This window comes from Triplophysa rosa, linkage group LG9, assembly GCF_024868665.1.
Source record: "Triplophysa rosa linkage group LG9, Trosa_1v2, whole genome shotgun sequence".
Classification (NCBI taxonomy): domain Eukaryota; kingdom Metazoa; phylum Chordata; class Actinopteri; order Cypriniformes; family Nemacheilidae; genus Triplophysa; species Triplophysa rosa.
This window is the reverse complement of record NC_079898.1, coordinates 8,090,561-8,101,922: the sequence shown is the minus strand read 5'-3', so window position 1 is coordinate 8,101,922 and position 11,362 is coordinate 8,090,561. Positions and strand designations below refer to the sequence as shown.

Genomic DNA, 11,362 nt, shown 5'->3' with positions numbered 1-11,362 from the left:
TGAATAAAAAAGGAATGCAATAATTTACGAATCTCATAAACTTATATTTTATTCACAATAGAATATACAGTAGATAACATATCAAATGTTGAAAATGAGACATTTTGAAATGTCATGCCAAATATTGGCTCATTTTGGATTTCATGAGAGCTACACATTCCAAAAAAGTTGGGACAGGTAGCAATAAGAGGCCGGAAAAATTAAATGTACATAAAAGGAACAGCTGGAGGACCAATTTGCAACTTATTAGGTCAATTGGCAACATGATTGGGTATAAAAAGAGCCTCTCAGAGTGGCAGTGTCTCTCAGAAGTCAAGATGGGCAGAGGATCACCAATTCCCCCAATGCTGCGGCGAAAAATAGTGGAGCAATATCAGAAAGGAGTTTCTCAGAGAAAAATTGCAAAGAGTTTGAAGTTATCATCATCTACAGTGCATAATATCATCCAAAGATTCAGAGAATCTGGAACAATCTCTGTGCGTAAGGGTCAAGGCTGGTAAACCATACTGGATGCCCGTGATCTTCGGGCCCTTAGACGGCACTGCATCACATACAGGAATGCTACTGTAATGGAAATCACAACATGGGCTCAGGAATACTTCCAGAAAACATTGTCGGTGAACACAATCCACCGTGCCATTCGCCGTTGCCGGCTAAAACTCTATAGGTCAAAAAAGAAGCCATATCTAAACATGATCCAGAAGCGCAGGCGTTTTCTCTGGGCCAAGGCTCATTTAAAATGGACTGTGGCAAAGTGGAAAACTGTTCTGTGGTCAGACGAATCAAAATTTGAAGTTCTTTTTGGAAAACTGGGACGCCATGTCATCCGGACTAAAGAGGACAAGGACAACCCAAGTTGTTATCAGCGCTCAGTTCAGAAGCCTGCATCTCTGATGGTATGGGGTTGCATGAGTGCGTGTGGCATGGGCAGCTTACACATCTGGAAAGGCACCATCAATGCTGAAAGGTATATCCAAGTTCTAGAACAACATATGCTCCCATCCAGACGTCGTCTCTTTCAGGGAAGACCTTGCATTTTCCAACATGACAATGCCAGACCACATACTGCATCAATTACAACATCATGGCTGTGTAGAAGAAGGATCCGGGTACTGAAATGGCCAGCCTGCAGTCCAGATCTTTCACCCATAGAAAACATTTGGCGCATCATAAAGAGGAAGATGAGACAAAGAAGACCTAAGACAGTGGAGCAACTAGAAGCCTGTATTAGACAAGAATGGGACAACATTCCTATTCCTAAACTTGAGCAACTTGTCTACTCAGTCCCCAGACGTTTGCAGACTGTTATAAAAAGAAGAGGGGATGCCACACAGTGGTAAACATGGCCTTGTCCCAACTTTTTTGAGATGTGTTGATGCCATGAAATTTAAAATCAACTTGTTTTCTCAGTTTAAACATTTGATATGTCATCTATGTTGTATTCTGTATAAAATATTGAAATTTGAAACGTCCACATCATTGCATTCTGTTTTTATTCACAAAATGTACAGTGTCCCAACTTTTTTGGAATCGGGTTTGTATGCGATCTTGGCTGTCTCAGAAGGAAAGGCGGAGGGTTGTAATTCAAAGATGAGCGATACCTGGATCAAGAAGCCTTTACACGCAGTTGATCTCCCATCGCAGCGTTGCGGTGCTGGTATCTTGGGTTCATAAAAAACCGGGGGGCTGTAGAGGGAGGATCTTGGGCTGGCATGGTTTGGGGCAGGCGTGTATGGAGTTGTTGCAGGGTCTCCCCAATTTGGGAAATGGCTTCGGTCAGTCTCTGAAGTTGGGCTTCGTGTGAGCCTAGCAGGATCCCCTGCTGGCTAACGGCTCCATGAATCCGTCTAGCCTCTGCTGGGTCCATCTTATTAAGGGCTCAGTCTTGCTGTTATGGCCGGGCCTCGAACCCAGGTCGTGTCGTGGAAAACTGTATGCACTAACCACTAGACCAGCTGAGGTTTGTGAACCCACGTTGCAGAAACTCACAAGAGACGGTGTAGAGGTAAAATAGGAATAGTCTTTACTGGTTATCTCTCAGAGAACAAAAGTAAATCCTGGGTTGCTCACAAAAATCCATGAAAGATAAGCCCAAACAAGGAGGAAAAGGCATAAATGATAATTCCTTACAAAGGGTAAGTATCCATGGCAAAAATCCCAGAAGACAAAATAGACACAGGCTACATAGAACAAATCCGTAGTTAATATAAATAATAATAATTCTGTAACCCTAAGTTTGTTCAACTACTTTCACGGTACAGGCCCCTGAATTCTTGAGAGGTTATACTTTTGTTTATGTGTAATATGTGAAGCAAATTTCCTAGGTGTCAATTTATTCGTTGGAATAAAAAATCTGACATGATAAGACATGTCAGATACTTGCGTAAGATCTATATTGGAAAACAGGATGAAGGAAGTTATACAGTCACATACAGATCAGAGACAAGCAAGCAAGCAAGCAAGCAAGCAAGCAAGCAAGAAAGAAAGAAAGAAAGAAAGAAAGAAAGAAAGAAAGAAAGAAAGAAAGAAAGAAAGAAAGAAAGAAAGAAAGAAAGAAAGAAAGAAAGAAAGAAAGAAAGAAAGAAAGAAAGAAAGAAAGAAAGAAAGAAAGAAAAGCAAACAAATAGACCAAAAGAAAATCTGATTTCTGCGGAGGCATTTTTTCTCACACTCTGCCTGCATCTTGATATACTTAATTTGGAGTTCGGAGTCTACTCTGGTAAGTGAAAATGTTAGATCTAACCGAACTCTCTATTTTGGATTATTTTAGAATTTAAGCAAAATAATAATAAGATGATGAAATTACACTAACAAATAAAGTACAAACGAGAAACAGTGTATAAAAAAACATTTCTGGCAGCTGGGGTGCCAGAAATATTCTGTAAAATAACAGTTTCTCCTGAAAAATTACATGTTTTTTTCAGTTTTCTTGTAAATTTTCTTGTGAATTTGTCTTTTTTATTGTAACTTGATGGTTTTTGAGCCTATTTCAAAAGCAGACTGTAAAAAAACGTACATTTTTCGACAGCTGGGACATTTTTTTACAGTGCATATACTGTATACATGTTCATACAGTATCATTTTTCAGAAACTACAATGACACCAAACAGCACTGAACATCACTGCAATACAACCCACGAACTGATGGCATCCGTCCTTCCTCCAGTGGTAATCATCGAGATGTTACTTGGTCTGCCTGGCAATGTCGTGGCATTATATGTTTTTTGCAAATATATGAAATCCTGGAGGACCAATGTCACATTCCTCTTCAACCTAATTCTGTCTGACTTTCTGCTGCTCCTGAGTCTACCCTTCCGCATTGACAACTTTGTACGCGGCGAGACGTGGATATTTGGAGATGCCTGGTGTCGTATTAATCTATTTATGCTGGCTGTGAACCGTTCAGCCAGCATTGCGTTCATGACTGCTGTGGCTTTTGACCGCTACTTTAAAGTGGTGCATCCGCATCACAAAACCAATCACATATCCTCAAAACAAGCAGCTGGGGTTGCCTGCTTCATCTGGGCCACTGTGATAGCTCTGAGGATCCCTTTGCTGACCAACAACCTTCTGAAGGCAGGGGAAAACTACTCCCGTTGCAGAAGTTTCAGTAATTACGAAGATGTATCACCAGGTATCCTCCTGCATTATATTGTGTTTATCTTAGAGTTTTTTGTGACGCTAATGCTCCTGATCTTTTGCTCTGTGCGCATCACCTGCGTCTTACGTTCTCGACCGAGGTTGAAAGACAGCAAAAAGGGTCAAAGGGCCATTCGGACTGTTCTGGTTATCGTTGGGGTTTTTGTCTTCTGTTTTTTCCCCAGCATTGGCACAGGGCTGACTGTTCTCATTTTAAAATCACTTGGGGAGAAGTATTGTAACACTTACAATCTAACAACTGAGTTGTTCAGTATGTCCTTAGCATTTACATATTTGAACAGTGCTCTTGATCCAGTCATCTATTGCTTCTCCAGTTCCTTATTTCGCAATTATTTGAAAAGAACTCTAAATGGCATGATACAGCTTCAGGTCAGCAAATAGGACAGGACGCACATGGGCTGTCACTGAGAACTCCACTTTGATTGGACAGGAGTGATGTGAAATGGGGTTGATCAGGCATTGGACAAGACTGCATTACATACTGTATGTCAATATTTTAATACTTTCTCATAGTTTAAAAATGATGAGAATCAGGTTATAACATTATGAGTTTATTCTCCAAATGCTTTATTCTAAATTTTACTTTATTCTTTAAATATTACGACTTTTATATTGCAATGAATTTGCTTTGTTTTCATATTTTTTACATTATTTTAAAAATATTAATACTTTAATCTTGTAATCTTAATATTATTATTTTTACGACAACAATAAAATGTCATCTTCTTATACTCCATTAAAAAATTTTACTTCTAAATTGTATTATTATCATTTGTAATGGTTATACACGTGTTAATCAATATCCATCAAAAACATACAGTACTATAATTAAACTATGGCAATTTTTCATATAGTCTAGGCTCATCTGCTAACTTTTATGATTTATTAATAATGTGTGTAATGAATTGATTATTTACTTCAAAGATCTGTTGTTCACTAAATCAGTTGAAAATATGACTTTATTCTCATAATATTACAACTTAAAATCTGAATCTTTTTGTTCATTTTTTTACATGGCACTAAATCACTGCCGTAAGACAAAGCTCTAAAGCTGCACGTTAAGGCGGAAATATACCATTCGATCAAATGTACATTATTCAGTAAACTTATTTTCACTTAAATTTTCACTTATTTTCACCTAAAAAAAAACATATAACAGATTCGATACATGTAACCTTTTAAGAAAAAACGTGATGTTTTGTTATGGCTTTTGGAGCAAGGGCGCCGCCATCTTGCAGCGCCACGGCATGTGACATCACCAGGTTGGTTCGCGACATTGCAATTTAGTCCGATTGCAATACCCTACATTGAGCAGTGAAGAAAAACGTCTTGGTTACAGATGTAACGTCTTGGTTACGGATGTAACCTCGGTTCCCTGATGGAGGGAACGAGACCTTGTGTCGAACCGACAGAATGGGGTTTGTCTTGAGAACCTATCATCTTCTGAGTATTTAGAAAAGGCCAATGAAAATTGGGGAATGAAATTTGCACGCGTGCTCATTCATTCACCTTTGGTCTGAGGAGCCTAAAGCATCCTACCCCGACCGCTGGGGTGGGTGGCCAGTGTTGTGGCATGACGGACACAATGTCTCGTTCCCTCCATCAGCGAACCGAGGTTACATCCGTAACCAAGACGTTCCCTTTCTGTCGGTCTCTCGACGTTGTGTCGAACCGACAGAATGGGGTTCCTATGGAAAACGCCACAGCACTGTGCCGCGTCACAATCTCTGCGGAGCGACGTTGACTGGCCTGGGCGAGTCAGACGAACACGCTAACGCGAAATTATGACCCTCCAGTGGATAGGAAGGGGGACCCAGAGCTTTACACAAAGTTGGGAAGCCCCTGTCACCGGCCATCACGGGCGGAGGCCTAGTTCTCTAAATGGCGAGTAGCCGCCTGTCACCGTACGGGCCACTGGGTAAGCATTATTCCCCTGGGGGAAAAACGCTGCAGAGGCCACTACCTACCGTAGGGAGGAATAGTGGAGACACCACATGGTCTCACCATCAGGGGAGAACTCATGGGAAGAATGTGCGGACTGCAGGAGTTAACCGCAAGGTGGGAGTCCACCTGGGGAGGTCATGGGTTGCCAAGGTGGGAACCATTCATGAGGATGCATCAGACGGAACAGCCCACGGAGGGGGGGGTTACCACGTCTGGAGCACTAGGTCTGGTTAGAGCCATCTGGGAGATAACTCAACTGTTCCCCGGCCTAAGGGGGCAGGGTTGCTCTGCCCAGCCTGTCCCCTGGAAGGGTGCTTAGTGATGGATGGAATGCCTGTTCTTTACCCAGTGGGGGAAAGACGGGAGGCGTAATAGCCGCTGATCCCCCTAAGGAAGGGGGAAGGGCTTTCGCAGGCGTATGCCCTACCAGCTGCTGGTCCCACACCTTGCCAGGAAGCGGGCTGACACCGGTTCCGCGCGTAGGTATTAAAACCTCACGGAGTTGTTGGGCATGGCCCAACCCGCAGCTCTGAAGATGTCTGCCAGAGAGGCGCCCTGAGCAAGTGCCCATGAGGGGTGTGCCTCACTCACAACGGGTAGGGGCAAAATGTGATCGGTATGCCCTAATGAGGGCATCCACGATCCAGTGCGCCTGCCTCTGTTTGGAGACAACCCTCCCTTCTGCTGACCTCCGAAACAGACAAAGAGCTGCTCAGTGTGCGCGTACTGGACACAACAAGGAAAGGTTGGGTTTTCCTCCCCCGGTGGGGAGCACCTGCAGGTTCACCACCTGGTCTCTCGGAAGAGTGGTGGGAACTTTGGGCACGTAGCCGGGGCGGGGTCTCAAGATAATGTGAGAATCCCGGCCCCGTCTTTATCAAGACTGAGAAAGAGCGGCAACCCCGAGAGGCTCGAAGGGGGCGGGGCCTCTTGAGGCCCGCCACCTAGGTCGCAAGAGGGTACGGAGAGCGGATAAGGTGGTCACCATCTCGCGCCCCTTAGGAACCTAATGACCAGGTCGTGCTGTCCCAGAGGCTACCCAGCACTTTGGTCATGATGAGCGGCCGTAGCGGCTACATACATTCCCAGTGTAGAGGGGGAGAGGTTACTCCCCAGTCAATCTTGAGGAAGGGATAGCTCGTACCCGACCGAGCAACTCCGCGGGTCTTCTCGCCGAGAAGAGCCCCAGGACGAGAGTGGCCGAAGCCCTAGCCTGAGTGACGTCCCAACCAGACCGGGAGTGGGTCACTCAGGATCTCCTCGTCCCGTCCAGACATGGAGACCAGGTTTTGCCTGGGAAGCCGTAACGTGCCCCTTCCCCTGGGGAAGCAGTTCGCCAGGGGGAGCGGCCAGGGGGGAGTTGTTGTCAGAGCCTTAGCTCCGAGAACCAAGTCCTGGTTAGGCCAAAAGGGGCGTAACTAGTACCACTTGATGCTCCTCTTCCCTGGCCTTGCACAGGACCTGTGCACTGAGGCTCACTGGGGGGAAGCGTACTTCCGCTTGTCCCGCGGCCAGCTGTGCGCAAGGGCATCTGTGCCAAGGGTTGCCTCGGACAGGGAGTACCAAAGCAGACAATGGGAGGCAACAGGACCACCTGTGCCTGGCCGAACCTCTCCCAAATGAGCCGGCTGCGCGGGGATGTCACTGCGGGGGGGGCCACTCTCCGCGAGACGTCGACTGACGAGAGAGCACATCGGCTGTCTGGTTCAGGATGCCTGGGATGTGTGTGGCTCGCAGGGAACTGATCACCTGCTGACTCCAAAGTAGGAGGCACCGGGCGAGTCATGTTAGCTGCCGTGAGCGAATGCCAATGATATACGCCACAGCAGCTGTGCTGTCCGACCGGACCAGCACGTGCTTGCCCTGCACGAGAGGTAGTAGCCTCTTCAATGCAAGTAGCACAACCAACAACAGGCAGTTGAAATGCCAATGCAGGCGGGGGTCCGTCCACCGCCCCGACACTGCTTGCCCGTTGCGCATGGCACCCCAACCCTGCAGGGAGGTATCCCATAGGGGACCCCTGTCCGCAAGAAGGTCATGGAGACCAGGGGGTTAGGGTGTGTCGGCAGAAAAGCGTGATGACCATACGCCTGCTGCCGGTGTGCCGCTCTCCAAGGAACTTGACTCTGTAGCCAGTGTTGGAGCGGTCGAAATTGTTTCAGGGGGACCGCTGACTGTCTGAGAGCTTCAGGCAGTTCAACACTGATCGGGAGCGCTCTGTAGTCAGTCGCACTGCCTCTGGAAGGCCGCGTGGGTGCGGGCTTCCTCGTCGCGGGTCTCACGCCCCCCGCGGGGGGTGAGCGGGGCCGCTCATGAGGACAGAGTCGAGTTCCATACCGAGAAAGAGGACGCTCTGCACCGGGGAGAGCTTGCTCTTCTCAGTTGACCTGTAGCCCCACCGATCTAGGTGCCGGAGCACCAGGTCCCTGTGTGTACACAACAGATCTCGAGAGTGCGCCAAACTGAGCCAGTCGTCGAGATAGTTTAGTACCCGCACACCTCCTTCCGTAAGGGGAAGGAGGGCAGCTTCCACGACCTTTGTAAAGACTCGTAGAGACAGGGACAGACCGAAGGGGAGGACCCTGTACTGATATGCCCATCCCTCGAACACAAACCGTCGGAACGGCCGAAGTCGAGGGAGGATCGAGACATGAAGTACGCGTCCTTCAGGTCGATTGCCATGAACCAGTCCTGACACCTGACGGACGTCAGGATGCGCTTCTGCGTGATCAACCTGAAAGGCAGCTATTGTGTAGGTGCCTGTTCAGAACACACAGACCCAAGATAGGGCGCAACCCCCCGCCTTTCTTGGGGACAATAAAGTAAAGGCTGTAAAACCCGTTGAACATCTCGGCTGGTGAGACGGGCTTGATCACTCCCTTCACCAGAAGGGTGGCGACCTCGGCCCGAAGTACGGGAACATCCTAGCCTCTGACTGAGGTATATCGGATGCCCTGAAACTTGGCGGGCGTGAGGCGACTAGCCGAGACGGATTGTCTTCCCTAGCCAGCCTGACAGCCTGGGAAGCCGGACAGCTTTTTTGCTGTCGAGAACCCTCCGGGGGAGGCCGCGTGCGGGTCTCGCGCCCCCGACAGGCGGGGGGTGAGAGGGCCGCTGCGGCTCGACAGTAACACCAACCAGCCCCCCCTTGCGAGACGGGTGCATTGAGAAAGCGGACCTTCTCAGCGTTACTCATCTGCGCAAGGATCGGCCAGAGGAGTTTCTCATGGACCACAAGTGTGGACATTGTCCAACCCAGGGCCCGTGTGGTCACCTTGGTCGCCCGTAGAGTGTGGTCGGTGGCGGCGCGGAGTTCCTGCATAAGCGCTGGGTCAGTCTTACCCTCGTGGAGCTCTCTCAACGCCCTGGCCTGGCAGGAGCCATAGCGTGGAGAGGGGAGGCAGCTTGGTCCGCCGCAATGTAAGCTCTCGACACCACATGCTTTGGACGGGAGTCCAGGTCGAGCCCCCCCCAGGTGGCCGCCGCCTACAGGCACGAGTGCACCGCGGCGGCATACTCCACCTGGGGGAGAACGACATATCATCCAGCTGTCTCAACCTCGAGGGAAGAGAGGGTGACCGAACTTTGTTTGACGTGAAACGTGCCGGAAAGGGGGCGTTCCAGGTCTTGGAGCCGCGCTCAAACCCGAGGCGCCATGTAGCCAGCCGCGAGTGCCGGTAGAGGCAGTGCGGGCACTGCAACCCAACACTCACGGCGGCCCGGGAAAGCATGGCTGACACTTCGACGTCCGCTTCTTCCTGGGCTTGACCCCCCGAGGGAGGGAGCCCGAGGAATCGTCGGAGTCGGATGGCAGTACGTCACCCCCCGATGCTGCAAGAGAGATATCATCATCACGCATCGTGTCCGAATACGTGATTGAGGAATAAGATGGTGGACCGTCTCCTGGGGAACGGTCAGACGAGCGAGACGAGGTGCGAACGGTCCGTGAGCCAGTGGCTGGCGGATTATCGCTCACAGTAATCCTCATATCACACTCGCTGCTTGCCGTAGCGGACGGCAAGGCCGTAGTCCTGCCGCCACGGAACGGGGAGCAAACGAGATGGTGGCGCAACGTCTGAATCATCACCGCCCGCAGTGCAGGCAGGACGTATCCACAACGTCTGCCCCAGCGTACTGGACGCAGGCATCGTGTCCGTCCCCCTCCTCGATGAGTGTGTTGCACCCATGAGAACAGCGGGACATGCCACGCTGGAGAAATTTGCTCTTTCAGAAAGGAAATTTGCTCGAACACCTCTGGAACTGCCGAGACGCCCAGGGGAGAGTCACTGCAGGAAGGGACCGTCCGCTGTCCAAGTCGTAGATTCCAGCAGAAAAATGATCACCAAAGATCGTAGAGAAGCTCATCAGATGCGTTGGCTCTGCAAATGATGATCAGCTGTCCTCTATTGCAGTGATTGGTGTGGGGATGCATATAAACAGCTCGGAGACAGGAGCCGGGTGTGTGAGAGCCAGCAGAGTCTACTAGAGAGAGAGAGAGAGAGACAAAGCCAGAAAGAGGACTGCTTCACGAGAGGATCGTCAGCTCCAGTGGAATACGGAGGCTGGAAACAGAGACGCGCAGCGTCAGCATTAGACTGAGATATAATTTTGTGAATAAACATATTTCTTCTCTCCAGTAGACAACCTGACCCCGATCTCTTCCTTCTCACCTACACGAACATTACTACACTCAGTTCAAAAACCATCTGCTAAGAACATAATTGTTATGAAATATGCTGTGCCTCATCAGTTTCAAATGATTATTGTCCAAGAATCCATTCAAGCAAACTAATGTTTTAATATGACCTGCCCCACAGACACAGAATGTGTTAGGGTCAACAGACCCGCATCAAGATTCAATTAGCATTCAGCTTCCTGGTTTCATTATAAAAGCGGCGAAAAGCCAATAACCATGTAATCCTGTTAAATTCCTTTATACAAACTTGATTAACATGTCTGAGGGAAGCCAATTTAACAAGTTTGTAAGCAAGAGTGTGACTCGGGGGCAACGTTCTAAAGACAAATTCTAAAGAGCTTTTAAATGCAAAAACATCCAAACACGGATGTAAAGACGTCAAAGTATGAATAGATGGTTGACATAAGGTCATCAGATTATGTTTTTTTAATTTAATGAGAATATGAATCACATATTTCTCCATGTATATGCTAGAATGCACTCCGCTCTGTCTTTAAATTTATTGAAACCATAATGCAATGAAAGAGAACAATACTAAGTATCACAGCTGAGAAATATAAATGTCACAAATAAAACAGAGGCGTCAGTTTGTCAAACATGAATATCATTCTGACAGGTGCTGCTGATGACAGTATGTGAGAACAAACAGTGTCATTGCTTGCATGTCAATTAGACATCAACATTATTCATATTTACAAAAGCATTAGTTAATCTGAAAATGTCAGTTCCCTCTCTGTCGGTCTCTCGACGTTGTGTCGAACCGACAGAATGGGGTTGTCTTGAGAACCTATCATCTTCTGAGTATATTGAAAAGGCCAATGAAAATTGGCGAATGAAATTTGCATGCCGGGCTCCTCCCCGGATGTCCGGGTATAAGAGGGAAGCCGGCGTGCTCATTCATTCACCTTTTGTTCTTCAGAGCCTACGCATCTGGTGAGCTTCTCTACGATCTGGATGATCTTTCTTTCTGCTGGAATCTACGACGTGGACAGCGGACGGTCCCTTCCTGCAGTGACTCTCCCCTGGGCGTCTCGGCAGTTCCGGAGGTGTTCGAGCAAATTT

The 11,362-nt window shown here is 48.1% G+C and overlaps 1 protein-coding gene across 5 annotated transcripts in view; it reads left to right on the top strand.

The window, feature by feature from the left end:
* Nucleotides 1-1,544: 1,544 nt before the first annotated feature.
* Nucleotides 1,545-11,362, top strand: part of LOC130559432 (hydroxycarboxylic acid receptor 2-like) — a 55,937-nt gene continuing 46,119 nt past the window's right edge. The window contains exons 1-3 of one of the 5 annotated variants that reach the window (XM_057342511.1): nt 1,547-2,719; nt 3,089-3,634; nt 10,017-11,009. In XM_057342511.1, coding sequence (XP_057198494.1) covers nt 2,359-2,719; nt 3,089-3,634; nt 10,017-10,090 — 981 coding nt within the window. In that variant the 5' untranslated portion in view covers nt 1,547-2,358 and the 3' untranslated portion in view covers nt 10,091-11,009. Of the gene's footprint in view, nt 2,720-3,088; nt 4,408-10,016; nt 11,010-11,362 lie in introns of those variants that run through there. The other 4 variants (XM_057342509.1, XM_057342510.1, XM_057342512.1 and 1 more) reach the window with 4 other exon arrangements.